This window comes from Mizuhopecten yessoensis, unplaced genomic scaffold (assembly GCF_002113885.1).
Source record: "Mizuhopecten yessoensis strain PY_sf001 unplaced genomic scaffold, ASM211388v2 scaffold371, whole genome shotgun sequence".
Lineage (NCBI taxonomy): Eukaryota > Metazoa > Mollusca > Bivalvia > Pectinida > Pectinidae > Mizuhopecten > Mizuhopecten yessoensis.
Window position 1 is genome coordinate 706,883 of NW_018403513.1, and position 17,269 is coordinate 724,151.

Sequence of the window (17,269 nt, forward strand, 5' to 3'; positions counted from 1 at the left end):
TATATAGAGTGCCTGATGACTATGTCTTGTGTCTACATGACTACTGTATATGTAGTGTCTATGAATATGACTCGTGTCTAAATGACTGCAGTGTCTTATGACTGTATTGTGTCTGACTGTATATAGAGTGCCTGATGACTATGTCTTGTGTCTATATGAATGCAGTAGTGTCTATGCTGACCAGGGTAAGTTTAAATGATGGAGTCGTGATGTAGGTATTAGCTAGTACATATATTCTGAAGCAGGTTACTAGGATATATCTATACAGTTTGACATTCATTATTCAGAATGGTAAGCCTAACCAATCAATTACACATCAGAAGTACTGGTGGAGCAATCCATTTAGACTCTCTGAGATGGTCACGGTGATTGCTGTCAATACTGTGTGATGTTTAGCACATGACTGTAAACAGCTGGTTGTGATCAGAGAGGGAAAGAGGTTGAAAGTCAAGGTGTTCATACATAATTTAACTTAAACTAGATGTCATGTTGTGAACATTCTACTGTTCTCTGGGAGTCTTATCATAGGTTAAAGCATTTATAGATGAAATTTATTGTACATATTAGGCAGCCTTGACTGTTTATACTGTCCTGTGTTTTGAGTTAAAATATGATCAATGCAGCAGGGTAAAAATTGTTTGGATATATAATACTTTTGGACTTATAAAGCCAGGATTAGCATAAATGGTAGATTGGTTGGTGGGAATCAAAAGGTATGGAGTTGATGGAGGGTTGATGAGACAATACAAAGATGAAAGGAATTTCCTGGAAACTGTTTGTGTGTTCAATTAATTAGTCTGAGGTTTTTTGTCTAGAGGGAGTCTGACTATATTTAATGAGACATATTAATACAATATGTTAGCCCATATTAACCTTGTAAACTGGAATAACTTCTCATTTTGTCCTTCCATTTGTGTTCAACTGAAATAGCTGCTCATTTTGTTTTTTACATTTGGAAATACTGTATAGATTGTATCAGGTAAAAATATTAAGACCTAGCTTCTGTGATACATTTACTCGTAAACACACATTAAGATATCTATAACACACTGTCAGAGATAATATGAGGTTTGATTTTACTGTCATTAAATTGTTTACATGATAATTTCTTTTGAAATTGAATCTTGCTTAAAAAAGAACATAAAATTATATAACCACAATGAAAATTCCCTGATTTACATTTATCGTTTGATTTACTTCCTTCTCTGCAAAATCAAAAAAGATTTTGACTTTTGTTTTACTGATTTCCAGATTTGACATATTGACATAATACCAGAATAAAGCTGTGCTTACATGTATATATGTATGTATTTCATTTCATGTTTGAAAACTGAAAATGGCATCCATTTCATTGATACAGCTATTATCTGTTGTCATTTGGGAATAAGCTATAGTCTGTGTGTATGTTGCATTTTTGTTTCTTCATCTGTCAGGGGATTTCCGCCACATGTTTTTTTTTACTAAGCTTCTATTGTAACGCTGTTCCATTCCTTCTTGTCTGATGGTCTCGTTGACCTTCATATTTGTTTCAATCCTTAGTTCCTAGCTCCTGGATTTTCTTTCCACTAGATCTTTTTCCGAATTTTGTCCCATGATACTATCCATGACCGTCCACAGTCAATATCCTTTGAGATAGTTACAAAGGTGGTGTGAAATGCTTCCGACATATCATCTTATCCCGACAGTTAATGATCTACAGTTCAATATGTAACTGTAGTAGTGTTTTCTCCAGGTTTGGAAAATAATGGGGGCATTGGTTATGTGATACAGGCAGACTATAGAAATTTATGGGGGGATGTACACTGTGTAATACCCCCTTCTGGAGAAAACATTTGTAGCTAAAATATCACATAAGTGGTGTGACTGATACTGAAATTACATACCAACATTAACTCATTCACCCCTGATATTTCATAATGAACTATGTATTCCAATCTTTGAATTATGCAAGAGTTCAAATGTGTGTTCAGGGGTGAATGAGTTACTATACCTCCTAGTTCTTGTAAGTATATCACTGTTATAGAATAATGACAAGATGTCATGTTAACCAACCTCAGCTTTCTGAAAGAAATAATTAAAATCTGTTCATATAGCATTTCCCTGTATGGCGCTAGGAAGACAAATGTGTATGAATATATATGGGCAGGAAAGACTCTGAGATACTGTTGTTACTAGTTAATGTTTCACTACATAAATATTTAAGGTCAAACTCAGCCATTTCATGATAATCACTAAGTGGTACTAAGTAACCAAATGTGTTCACAAGCAGCCAGGACTTCTGTTAGCTGTGGGAACCCTAGCTCAAGCTTCTGTTAGCTGTGGGAACCCTAGCTCAAGCTTCTGTTAGCTGTGGAAACCCTAGCTCAAGCTTCTGTAGCTTCTGTTAGCTGTGGGAACCCTAGCTCAAGCTTCTGTTAGCTGTGGGAACCCTAGCTCAAGCTTCTGTTAGCTGTGGGAACCCTAGCTCCAGGTCTGATCAATTCTATTTTGAAATTTAACTTTATCGGACCATAATGTAAAATTTATAGAAATAAAATATCTAAAATTTAAGGTGTCTGTTAATTGGTTTATACCAGTGTTACTTAGTTCTCACTTGTCACTGAACACTACACAGCACTCAGTGTAATAACAGTTAAAAAAAAAGCTATACAGTTGCACCCATAAGAAATTTGATATATACTTAAATGATCCTGATCACCTAAGGCGTGCCAGTCTTACTAGAAAGTGACCCATCTTGACGTGGGCTAACTAATACTGATCCATCATTGTCACAATTTTATCACTGTAAAATGTACACGATTTATCCCTGGACATCCTGGATAGTAAATTTTGTAAGAGCCCATAGATCAAATTTAATTATAAACATACTTTCATTTTACCTTTGTTTTACTGATGGTTGATGCAATCAGCAAGAAATCAGATGTCAATATTTACTTTCACTTTTCCTATATTTTACAGGTATGTAATGTGGAGGAGTTGAAATGGGCACGCCAGTAGTTATAACCAGCACTGTTCTGCTGCTGTACATGTTCAGTATACCAGTCGCTCCACAGCAAGCCAACCTACAGCAGCCACAGGCTTTCCAGGGTAAGTGATACATGTATGCTCTAAGCCACTACTGGCTACATTGTTATTTTCCCCACAGCCTGACACACAGATATAAGTGGCAGGTACCTGCACCAAATTAGTTAGGGCTGTTAAAAGTTTGTACAGAATGTGTCTCAGCTTGATATTTGTGACAATACTTTCGTGAACACTGTGAAGCTTTCGTACTCATTTAAACAAGTGATATGGCCTTGGAAATGTGTACTCCTGAGATCTATATGGAAAAACTCCAGGTAATGTATCCTGTATTCTTTTAAATTAGGAAGTTTCTGTGAGTTTCTGTCGATATGATAGGAAAGTTTTCCTGAGTGAGGTTTATCTGTATGTTACCAGCAGAGATAAAAGGTCATTGAAATCTGTTGAAAGTCAAGATGTTTTGACGTATTCTAAATTAAGGAGATCATATTTCAAATTCTAAGGAATATTACATATTACAACATTCCAGGACAGATGTCTTTAATTCTAAATAAGGGAGAGAAAGTTTTGATATTCCGACTGAGGAATATTATATAATATGTAGTGTTAAGCTACAGACGTTTATTAACTCAAAATAATAATTAGGTAAGTGATGGAGCGTCAAAATAAGGAAGATGAGATTATCATGTTCTGAGAAATATAAGATATATAATGGAGATGTATGTTAGACATTTGTTTATAAGTAGTGAAACTGTCGAGGAAGCAAAGATTTCTGCCTACACCCTACGATAGTGTTCTGTTAGTAGTGTAGTAACAGATCTAGATTAAATGTACGGGGCTGTGGAGGGACATGTGCAGAATGCTCCACAGCCAAACACTCGTAAAAAAAATGTTGCGATTACATACAGAACATAGTGATACCCTGCAGGCCATGCTATTTCCTGACAACTAATGTAGTTTATTTTGGAAAACATTTACAAAAATGTTGTACAAAGTAGAAATGATAACCTCTGATTTACTACAGTGTCAGACTTTCAACGTCGGTCAGGAGATCTGAATTGAAACAGATTATTATTCAGCTTACCAAATTTTCGCCTAGATGTTTTGACCTGATACACAAATGTGTGTTAGTAAATAAGAATGCTTATAGCCTGGAGCTGTAACTCTAAATCTTGATAAGGAGTTTTTTGGTGTTCATATCTACGACCAGGCGATATTAGATTGTAGCCCAATACATGTGTTGGGTATATGTTCAGCTGATTTAGTTCCAATGTAATTGGATTCCGTCCTCAGCATATACGTCTGTCCGGCTAGTTAACATAATTGTAGGTTTCTTGGACTGTGAACTCTTCTTCAGCCTAAAAGTCATTACAGTGTATTGTAAATGTTTACGGTACTTGAACAAAGAGCCAGTTTCCTGCAGAGAACTCGATAACCACTTCAAGATGTCTCTGTCACTTGAGTTGGAGTTTTTTCTCTCATGCACATTTTAAGTTGTTGACGGAAGCTTCAATGTATCATGAGGAAAAATATTCCCTACATTACTTTACTATGGTGATTTTATGCAATATATAATAATATATGTATGCTAATTGAATACAACATAATACAGTAATATTTTTTGGGGGGAATTCAATTTGGAACTCTATATACATTTGTATATATATATGTACATTACAATTGTCTTCGCGAATAGACATATAATAACACCTTCTTTTTTCAAATTCTTTCGTAAACATTTAAATATATTTATAAATACTTTTTCTATTACAAGTTGATACATACATAGTCAAATAGAGTAATAGTTGAAATACATTTCTGCCTTATATCTTTATCAAATGGGGAACATCGGTGTGTTCTAGTTCAAATTATGGCTACATTTCTTTCTTCTTCACTTTCCGTCTATATGACTTATATGGTGTTAGTATGTGAGTAGCCTACCTAGCACTTGTTTCAGGTTTGTTTTGGGGTTTTTTTAAACTCATGGTAGATAGTGTATAGAAAGAGAACATAAACCAACCTTTTGCTTTAAGATTTAAAACACTTATATATTTGTTCTTCCTCATTTTCTACTTATATATTTGTTCTTCCTCATTTTCTACATGACAAAACATTTTTACTTGTAAACATTTCGTGGTGTTCCTAAGACGTTTCTTACACGTTCAGAAACTGGTATCGTGGGCCAAGATTTGAGTTTGATCTCTTTAACTGTTACATTTGGTGAGATAACGTGGTACAAGCTACCACCTGTACACTGGGGTGGATAGAACGGCCTGGAGTCGACCCCAACCCCTGACCCCAGTGGGTTACAGACCATGTGACCTTAAGAGGTGACCTTAAATCACTGATTTCTATATGTAGGTGTGTGCATATATGTGTGTATCGTGTGTACATGTGTAGAGTGTGTTCTCGATGGATAACTGATAGATGTGTATCTAATTTACACCACACAAAAATCTTATCACAGGCTGTTCAAAGCATGATTAGCTTATAGCATCATTTCAATGCAAAACTTTCATCTTTTAGACATATAAAAATACTGAAATTCAAAATTTTAGTTACTTGTATAGAAATTCAAATTGACTGTTTGAGGATGAAAATCACAATTTGTTATTGAAAATTTGCAGATGTTTATCAAAATTTGCATCTTAAATATCTACGTTCATGATTTGTTTAGCTAACCAGACTTTGATCAATTGGCCCCATCGTCTCGCCAACCTCTGATGGAAGTGCTAAATATAGGTTATTTCAATATCATATCCTTGCTTGATCATGTCAATATTCTTTCAATTGGTAAAACATGTATGTTTTCATCCTAAGTGAAAAAGTTGATAAAATATTGATTGATTATTAATTGAATTCATTGATCCCTGTATATATGTTAAATGATGGTCGTTCACCAGAGACGTAGTGTCTCGATCTTAATAGTAAGTTGTATCATGATCATCTGCTGTCATCATCTTTTTCTCTGAGTGACTTCTTCTTCAGAACTAAAACACCTACCATCATTATATTTAGCAAATAGGTACCAGTGATGGAGTTCAGTCAAGTTTTATTATATAAATGACCTTGACCCACTTTCAAGGTCAGAGAAGTAAAATATATTAAAAACGACAATACAACATTATCTAATAAACCATATGTGTTTTCTCCAAGTACCACATTTAGTCTCACTGCACAACTCAATCTGGGCCAACAATATTGGCTAATAGAAGTTAGAAAAGCTTGTTTTATAATTGTTGTAAAATAAGTAAAATTTGTACTTATATCTGTGTGAGTGATATAAGCACTTTGGGCCTGTTGTTTATATATACACTAAAAAACGAGTTGTAACTTACTACCCTTAGTAAACATTCTACACACAGCTCACATAGCTACTAACACTCTACTAATTAAGCTATTGAGACACATTGACACATTAAATCTACCCTCCTAAGGATTGTAACGGTTGATACTGAGCCTTATGTCTGGTTATATTCCTATGTATCTAATGAGAATCGTAGGACATTAAAATGTATTTAGTGAGAATTCCAAGACATTAAATTCGAAGAAAGGTACAGGTGTTCACATAAATTGTGTTTTCTAGATTTGATTTCAAACTGCTCCGAGACATTTTGCAACAGATTTGTGTAATGTGCTGCGTATATAATGTATTAAGTGTGAAGATAGATGTAACAGATGTGTAATGTTATCATTTGTATTTCTACTTTACCAGTGAGATTACCAGACAGACAAAACAACGAGGCAGAGCCGGCCGCAGCACATGGAAAAAATATAGAATATTTAAATTCCCTCCTGAAGAAGAGGAAGGCCAAAGTGAGCAATGATGGCATTGGTGACAAACAAACTCTAAAATCACGAGTAAAACGGAAGAAGAAGAGGAGTAAATCGCTAGATGGTAAACTTTCTATAAATAAAAATCCGTCTCCAGTGAACCTTGGAAAACCTCAGGATTTTGTGCAAAGAGCCAGTATAGTGTCTCAAAACAATCAGAAGGTAGTAACTCCAGGAGTAGGCGGAGCCAACACTGGGGGTGGGGCTAATAATAACGTTGTGGGAGGGGTTAACAATAATGGGGTTGGCGCTAATAATCTAATTGAAAACAAAATTAAATCACATTTACCAAGTGCTTTCAATAACAATAATAATGATAATGATGCTTTAAAAAGGGCAGAAACGAATAACAATGTTGTGAACTCGGACGCAAGAGTAAAAGTGATAGAGACCGGTGGGGTCAAACAAGTGCCCCGCCCTCAGGACAGTCTTCCTGTGTTGTCAGATAACATTGAGAGAAAAAGTAACCAGGATAGAGAGAAGCCAGTAGATGTTGTAGGAGGACCAAACATGATGCAGGACCCCGGCCAGCTGAGAGCAGACATCCAGGCCAACGCTCGTCTCAACCAGGCGGACGCACCTCTCAGAGATGAGAAACCCATTCAAGTTAAAAATGAATTACGGGAAGTTGCACACGATGAGGTCCACGTCAACTCGGAAGATGAAGTTGTTGAAGCAAAGGACAACATTGTACGCGACAACAACAATCAAATCCGCGTGAATGAGCAACCTGTGCATAACCAGGAAAACAATTTCCAGGAAAACAACAGGAATTGGCAGCCTGTGATAAACAACAATCCTCCACCGATGCAACAGCATCAACAACAAGTCAACAAGCCGAAGAAACAGGACAGCCAGCGCATCATGTGGGACTGGAGTGACTTTCTCATCAACTACGAGCAGTATGTCATGCCGGAGCAAAAGGTGAGGCGTGCTCCACACGCAACGACAGGTGAACCGTGGCCAATGCCGCAATATTACATCACGTCGCAGACAAAACTCTTCCGGCTGGACCGGGAAAAGTTCCACTTCCGTATTTCCAAGGAGACCTGTGACATCATCGAGAAGGCAATTGAGCGATACAAAGACTATATTCTGTATGACAGTGTTCAGGACACGTACGACAACTTGCAACATGCCCAAGGTTCTAGTCTGGAGGATGTTTATGAGAAATATGGGGATGAGGTCCACACACAAGCCGGTTACATTGATGAACTCAACATTAAGATCAGGCAACCCTGCACCAGACTTCCCCATGACAAAATGGACGAATCATGTAAGTTCTCTGTCTCTTGCTTTCTCTCCTTTTGTCTCATATACATTCTTTGAATCTTTTTCAAGCTAACAGAATACAGATTGTTTTGATAATCATGACAACAAATTCATAGAAAAAAAATACCATTAATACTAAATTCCTTGAAAATTGAGTTACCACATACAACATTGACGTTGTGTAGCTAGAAATTTAGAGACTTCTAAAAGTCAACCTTTTTAGCTGTGAAGAGATAGAAAGTTTTGAAAGGATCAACTCAGATAGTCAGGTTATCAGTTTATTTGTTGCTGTTTTCAGATGACCTTTTTATTAAACGTACTGGAGCCTTTTTATGGGCAAATGAAGTCTGGGGTGCTCTGCGGGGCCTGGAAACCTTCAGCCAGCTTGTCTTCAAGGGCACAAATGAAGAGGTATGTCAAAAACATATTACTGTTACTATAATATAAAATATTACTGTTACTATAACATACACAACAATGTACCCCTTTTGTGCCCTGTAGCATTCAGATATTGGTAGAGATATTGGTCACAAGCATGACAGTGTGTTAAACACATGATAGCTTTGAACTTTGACAATTGACCTCATTGACCTTTAACCTATTTTGATTCGGGCTTTTTGTTTATAATTAAGTTTGAAAATGTAGATCATGTTCATTTGAATATCGTGGAACCTCAGGAATCTTGACCTCCATAATTCAGAAAAGTATTGTACAGTTACTTTTTTTCCCAAATTGAATGATTAATATTCGTGCATGATATTTAAATATGCAAATTTCATTTTTCTGACTTTTTTATGAGAATTATTTAAGTGTCCAGGTTCCACTGTAAATGATAGAAATGTAATCATAATTAAGGTTCTACAACATTTCTTGCATATTAAAACTGAAAGGTAAATGTGTATATCTGTTGGATTATCATCAAAAGGTACAATGAAATTAACAAAAAATGCTGTAAGTTTTGCAGACTTCATTTCATTTAAAATCGGTCCAAAAGATTTGAGCTTGAAATGATCGGTAACTTAATCATCACCAGCCTGAGTACAGGATCTATGTGATACCAAATCTGTGGAGTTTCTAGGTGAAATAATGTAGTATCAATGAGATTTTCCTGAAGATAGATGATTCTCGGATTACAGGACCAGATCATAGGAAGCATTTAACTTTCGGCCACTTTAATGCAGCTCTTCATCTGCGATATCTTTTGAATTTTTAGTCACCAGTGGGGGCTATTAATTTCGGTTTCAGTCCCAGATTTTGATCTCTGTTGTCTTGGGCTGTTAAGTGTATTGCTTCTGTCGGAATATACCAGGCGCTAATTACAAGCTCTTGGATAACTCAGATATCAATTTCCTTTTTAAACAGGAATATCATAAAACCTAAAGGCGTTCCAAATTTCACACAGGAATTTCAATAAATCCTAAAGATGTTCCGAGTATGAATCAGGCACCTTTGAGGTTCCCGAAGGGGTAAACTGTCGTATTATAAATTGCGATTGGTTGATTTAGATATTTTTTGTCTGACGAATGACTACCGTTAATATTTGCGTATAGTGCACACTTTTTTAAGGAAAAATGAAGTGTCAAGAAAGGACTGTACAAGATTCTCAAGAACAATCCAAAACTTGTCCTTGGTCGCGACCATTTCTCTTAAATTTTACGAGGATTTTCAGAAATGTTTTAAAATATGCACCAATAAACTGCTAAATTTCATTGAATTGTATTGTATTGTATTGCCAATTTAACAATTACAATTACAAAAAGTTGCAAGTTTAAGTCATATTATACAATAGAATCGGATAAATAAACTGGAGTAAAGTAGGCCCAACTTTTCAGGATGTTACGTTGTGAATTGATAAATACCACGTGTCGGGGAAACATAATGAAGAATTGCATAGCATTTATCACTCTGTGGATAAAATGTTGTTCTTGGGTAAAATCATGCTGAAGTCTTTAATCTTGACAGTAGGAATGTGTCAAAGCGACATGGGTAAAGTGGCGAAGTTAGCAAGTTTGTGTACCGCAACGAGTCAAGGTAGCGTGATACTATTAACCGGCAGGAATTTACAATGAAACCGTTAATGATAAAAGTTTGAGTTTGAAAAATAAATATTAATGGGTTCAAAACAGCCAAATACATTCCGATCTTTTCTTTTCAAAGGAGAATTGCTGAAAGGTGTTCCTCAAGTCAACGCTAACGTTATATTTGCGACATGCTTTCTTGTTAATTCCATGTGTTGACATAGCTAACCTGAACAGCGTGTATGTATTTACATCTGGTCATTGATTACCATTTTGATTGACAGTTGGAAATATATCCGTTGTAGCTTGGTCAATGATTTATCGGAAAATGATCATACAGAATGATGGGGTGACTTTCATGTCATTCTGACATATTTCTAGTTTTATTTCTGTTTTCTTTAACACCTGATAAATACTATGGGTCCTTATCACTGCCAAAAAACTATTCACTGGAAACTGTCTGTACGACTGCCACTGGCTAAACATTTCTGAAAAGAAAACCATACAATGTGGAACTTAAATGACAAAATCATAGAGATAACATAAAACAAAGCAACAGCAGTGTTTTGAGTGTAAAAATACAAAGGAGTCAGACCAGGACTTGAACCCTGGGCCCCTAATCATTGTACTGTTTTTCTAACCAATGATAAAACCATGTCTTGATTGAGCTAGAAATATCCAGAACGACATTAAGGGGAGGTTACTATATGTACGAAAATCTACATTGGAATTATCTGGAGTTTGACAGGGATCTTTAAATATGTAAAGGAATTGTAGCAATATTAAATATGTAAAGGAAATGTAGCAATATTAAATATGTTTAAAGGAAATGTAGCAATATTAGATATGTACAGGAAATGTAGCAATATTAAATATGTAAAGGAAATGTAGCAAATATTAAATATGTAAAGGAAATGTAGCAATATTAAATATGTAAAGGAAATGTAGCAAAATTAAATTTGATGAATTCTTTATTTTGAGAGATTTCAGTAAAAGAATGAACAGTTTTTCCCTTAAGTATAACCCATTACTGCTATGTGTAGAAATCGTAACATTTCTTACTGATTTTGCAGCTCTACATCAGAGACACAGTCATCAATGATTACCCACGTTTCTCGCATCGAGGCATCCTCCTAGATACCGCACGTCATTTCCTCTTCAAGGACACCATCTTTGATGTCTTGGTAAGTTTTTGAGATATGATACAGTTGTCTAATGCTCTTCGGTCCCTGAGTTAACCAATTATTGCATATGGCATCACTTTTGTACAATTTACAAATCTTGTAGTATCTTCACATTTCCAGTTGACGCAGCCCCAGTGAGGATTGTTTATCTTGAATTCGGAGTGAATGCCCTTGATTATGATGTATGATTTTCCTTGTGTTGTCCCAATTGCAGCATCAAATTCCACTAACCAACTTCCTGAGAATGGCTTTTTCTTCTATTGAATTTGTTTACAGCGCTGTTTTTGAATTTTTATGGTTTATCGAACAGAAGACTATAGGGAATGTAATCAGCAAGTTTAACGAGATTTAATCTTACGAGAGAATTAAACATTATCGCTAACTATCCTCAGTATGTGCTTAAACCGTAACAAAGCTAAGTCGATACCGTTGTTGTGTTTGTGTAATCAACATGCGATTTGTTTTCTCGGAGTGTAAATTCCAATTAACATATATTAATTGACACGTGTACCACTTCAATCAAGAAAACGCGGTAAAACTATATTATCCCGGACATGTAAAGCCGTGGTTCCTACTAATCAGTCTTCAGTAGCACTAACCGGAACAAACAAAAGAGCCGATTAAGCCTGGTTGATCTAAATGCATTGTAAGATTAATGAACCGAGTGAAAAAATAACATTCTGTGAAAATCAAATTTATTCAAATTATTTTTAATCATCTTGACCGAACTTTACTGTTATCAGTCGGAAACCTCCATACATTGTTAATTTAAATTTATATCTGAATGAAAAAAATGGAAAAATAACCTGAGCTTGCAGATTTATCAATTTAAAGAAGCAAAAAGTCACCTGAATGTAGCTCAGATAATTAGCGTCTGGAACTTGCCTATTCTGAATGCAAAGGTTAAATGTTGGATTTATCAGACCATGTTATCTAAATCCAATATCATAATTAATATAGAAATCCACAACTTGTGTGTCTGTGTCATAAAGCACGGTGTTAAATACTCTAGTCAGGTAACGGGTAACAGCCTGTATAATGACATAGTAAATCAGGTGTTTAATACTCTAGTCAGGTAACGGGTAACAGCCTGTATATTTGTAATGACATAGTAAATCATACACAGATTATTGTATAATGCTTGATGTAAAATTCAGAACTTTGAAAGTAATTCTTCAATGCATCTGAAACTTCATCTTTGCAAGAACTACAATTCCTGGGCATGCTATTGGGTTTGTACATGGCAGGGGTCAAGATCTACCAGATAGTGTGTTAAATATCTTGACCAACATTCAAGGCCATGTTTGTCAAATTCGCTAAAAATCCTGGATGACATCTTCCAACGGCCAAGAGTCTTCATATTTGGACTTTTGGGATTAGTTGTGTTACAATAACTGACCTAGAAGGACTCTCATTTGCACAAAAGTGAAATGTGCTGAAGCTTTTACTACAGAACCGTGAGGCCTTGTATCACGATATGCAACTTGTAGAATGCTCAGGTCATGGGTTTTAACTGTTGATAAACTTGTGAGCAATTGATACCTCTTAGGCCTCTTATTAATTTTTTCCAGAAGACATTGCAATTTCTTAAAAAAAAATGGGGATTCAGCATATTCAGAATGGGAAGACATTTAACTGCTACGTAACATTGTCATTGATTGATAAAGTGAACAATTCCACAACAGTCTCCATAGGTCTGAGAAATTCAGACAAAAATATGCAATTCAAATAAGACAACTTATGATAGGGATTTTGTTTTTTTTGTATGAGTGTATCCAGTTTTTATTGATGTCTTGATTTTAAAGTATCCTGAGGCAGTCTGTCTTCATATGGCCGTGACTGTTTTTAGGACGGTCAACCCCAAACTAACAAATCCTTAGGCAGTGATGTCAGTACTATATGCTCCTGTAGTTCACTGGTAAAGCTACTAAGGATGTTCAAATTGCTCAAACTACAGAACAGACCAAAGGTTAAGAAATGAATTCCGTTTGGCTGGATTGATTTTATGACATAATTTGTTGCTGGGGAATAAGATTGATTTGTTTTGGACTTTGATCAAGGCGATATGGGACTATAAGCCAGTCTCATAATAACGATTTGAAGTTCTGTCGTGCTCTTCATGATATTGGATACGTAAGTGGTACAGATCCCGTGGGTCTTTTCCTGTTTTAGTCTGATAGGTTACACTATAGACTAATTACGCAAGCACTTGGGGTTGATTGATTTCCTGGTTGGAGAGATCAAAATAATTTAGAGTATTTATGGATTTGATTAGGAATCCCTGCAGTGGTATTGCATTTGAAAACTTTTATGTATTGGTATACGTGTCTCTAAGACTGTGACTAAACGTAGCGAAATGAGACCTAGGTATGGATTAGTCTGAGGCTCGGCTGTGCTTTTAATTGGAAGGAAAGAAATGCCATGTGGAATGAGAAACTCGTGGGGACAGAGAATACTAAAGGGAGGGAGAAAATGCTGTGAGGAAGAGGGGGCATGTTATTTGTTGTTATGATAAAGTAGATAATGTCATGAGAATTAAAATAATGTAATGGGAAGTGACAGATTATCATGAGGAAGGAGAGTATGCCTTGGAAGGAAAAAGATAATGTCATGACAATAGGATAACGTCAATACAAAGAGAGATGTTAATACAAGTGGAAATAATGTAAATGTAGGTAATGTCAATATATAAAGGGATAAAGTGTCATACAAATGGAAATGTCAATATAAATGGAAATGTCAATAGAAATGGAGATAATGTCAATATAAAGGGATATAATGTCAATATAAAGGGATATAATGTCATACAAATAGAGATTATGTCAAAAAACGGAGATAATGCCTATATAAAAGGGTAGAAATATCGGTACAAATGAAGAGGTCAATATAAAGGGAGATAATGTCATTATAAAGGGATATGAAGGTCATACAAATGGAGGTTACGTCAAAAAATGAAGATCATGTCAATAGAAATGGAAATTATAAATGTCAATACAAAGAGAAAAAATGGCAATACAAATGGGGACAAATTCTCCATTTTTTTGACATATTCTCTATTTGTATGACATTATCTCCCTTTATATTGACATTATCTCCATTTCTATTGACATTTCCATTTATATTGACATTTCCATTTGTATAACACTATCCCTTTATATTGACATTACCTCCAACATTTACATTATCTCTACTTGTATTAACATGATCTCCATTCATATTGACATTATCTCCATTTCTATTGACATTATCCCCATTTATATTGACATTATCTCCATTTCTATTGACATTATCCCCATTTCTATTGACATTATCTCCATTTGTATTGACATTTCCATTTATATTGACATCTCCATTTGTATGACACTATATCCCTTTATATTGACATTACCTCAAACATTTACATTATCTCCACTTGTATTAACATGATATCCATTTATATTGACATTATCTCCATTGATATTGCCTTCAATTGTATTAACATGATTTCCATTTATTTGACAATAAAAGGGTAGAAATGTCAATACAAATGAAGATGTCAATATAAATGGAGATACTGTCATTATAAAGGGATATGAATGTCATACAAATAGAGATTATGTCAAAAAAAAGAGATAATGCCAATATAAAGGGGTATAAATGTCGATACAAATGAAGATGTCAATATAAAGAGAGATAAGTCAATATAAAGGGAGATAAGTCAATATAAAGGGAGATAATGTCAATAGAAATGGAGATACCATCAATACAGTTGAGGTTAATGTCAATTAAAATGGAGTTAATGTGAATATAAATGGCGGTAATGTCATCAGAGGAAAGAAAAACTTGTATAGAGAGAAATTGTGTCATTGTACATTATTTGGAATAACATTCTTGGTACGAATCACTGGTTTAAACTACAAGAGTTCCTAGAGATTTTCTGTCAGTATCAATATAAATGAAAGGTCTGCATTCTGAATGTGACCGGTTAGTACAGTGAGGCCAGCCAGGTAAGTTCAGCCAGGTTGGTCAGGTAAATACAGTCAACTTAGGTTAGTACAGGCGGGATATTTAATGGACTTTCCCTTATCTTGGTCGCTTTCTCAGATTCTTCTGTTACCTGTGTGAACATTTGTTTCCCTGTCTATAACTTTTGACCTTGCCTGTCATTCACATTGTGAGACAGTCAGCCTGAGATACACAGACTCCAGGGTATGGTATTTCACATAAACAGGAGACATGATCTGTTGCGCTTATAGTGACATTGAAAATGTTACATGCAAAATGATGAGCATGCCCTGATTAATACTCCTCAGGTGATGATGGTGATGATTAAAAAATATACGAACAGAGGGGCTGATCCCCCAGGGGGCTGAGAGGTCGGGTCGTAAAATTGGTAGTAACTTGAAAATGGTTGTGATAGTCATACAAACCCTATAATCATATGCTACTAGCTTGGCATGAAGAGACAAAGACAGTCATGCAACCAAGATTGAATACCAGGGTCTGGCCCAACACCTGGGGACTTAGTCCCTAGGTCACAACATGGAGAGGGCTGAGTGACTATATATATAACCATATGTACAATTGCTGCACATGAAGGGGCAGATAGATATATACTACCAGGATTGGCACTTTAGTCCATCCCAGCCCCTGGGGACTTATTCCGTAGGTCAAAAAATGAGGTAGTTAAGATTACCTCAATAACCATACATATAATTGTTTGAAGAGACAAATACCGGAATTTGACCACGAGTTACTGGAAAGAATGGAATATTATGGGGACAAAAAGGACAATTGAATGATTTGTATTATTTCGAGTATATAGAGTTGCTTTCCTTTGTTTAGGATGATCAAGGAGAGGAATATTAGTCTTGTATTCGGGAAGTGTGATGATGGCATGTTATTATGATAGAACAGAATTAAAGTATGCCGTGGAGATTTGGCTCAAGAGGAGATCTGTGTAATGTAACACACAGGGTTATTGGATTGTGGATCAATTGATGAGCCATCTAAACTAAACATTGGCGATTATTAATACCCTAAGTGTGAGTAAAAGGCGTTAGATTCTGTCTGAAGACTTCCACGATTCGTGTGGAAGATATGAATGCAATCGGCTTTGTCACGCCTCGAGGCTGAACGAGAGACAGACAGACAAATTCATCATATCAACCATGACAAGAAATCTATGTTGGCTCCTTCCCATTCTCTGTGCAAAACCGCTATGTAAGGATTAGTATTGCTCTGGAAAGAAAACATTCAAATGAGGAATTGTAGAAATTTTAGTATTTCCTTTTCTTCGGTAAATTTCCTTTTCTTCAATAAGAAACGACTTAAATCAAATATTTAAAAATATTAAAAATGTTAATAAAGTCGATATTAAAAAAAAAATGAAGGAAAATATTTAAGAAGTGGAAACAAACATAAGAGTAAGTATCTGGGTCCACTTGTATAAACATCTCAACTCTTGAGATTTCCTCAAGTCTAAGATTTCCCATAGACAATACATTGCTTGAGACTTTGAGATGTTTTATACAAGTGGGCCCAGGCATTATAATCAATCTTGGGTTTAGAAACAACAGAATTTTCACTGTTTCTGTTTCTTTTATTGGATTGGAGAATTTTAATCTCTATTAAAAAACTGGCGTTATTTACTTGAAAGTTCTTGAATTTAAATGTAAGCTTTGTATGCAATTGATTTTCAAAAAAATAATCTTTGCAGTAAATCCTAATCCAAAAATATATGTTACGCGGCATTTCAATTACAAATAGATTATTTTTCTGAAAATAGGTGGATTTAAGGAGACCTGAGCAAGTGTGTTGACTGTAATTGTGTAGAGAAATGTCGGATTTCCAGGAAATAATCTGTTTTGATTTTCCCCCACGCTGTACATGTGGAAGACAAATTGTCTTGAGTGTAGATAGATTCTAATGCACTACACAGCGCCAGTTCCATACCTTCAG

The 17,269-nt window shown here is 35.4% G+C and overlaps 1 protein-coding gene across 3 annotated transcripts in view; it reads left to right on the forward strand.

Moving 5' to 3' along the window:
- The window catches only part of LOC110447083, a 134,518-nt gene that overhangs the window by 76,146 nt on the left and 41,103 nt on the right, over nt 1–17,269 (forward strand). For all 3 annotated transcript variants that reach the window (XM_021492530.1, XM_021492538.1, XM_021492544.1), the window contains 4 exons: nt 2,959–3,087; nt 6,737–8,131; nt 8,426–8,538; nt 11,219–11,329. In XM_021492530.1, the coding sequence (XP_021348205.1) occupies nt 2,982–3,087; nt 6,737–8,131; nt 8,426–8,538; nt 11,219–11,329 (1,725 nt within the window). In that variant the 5' untranslated portion in view covers nt 2,959–2,981. The remainder of the gene's footprint in view (nt 1–2,958; nt 3,088–6,736; nt 8,132–8,425; nt 8,539–11,218; nt 11,330–17,269) is intronic.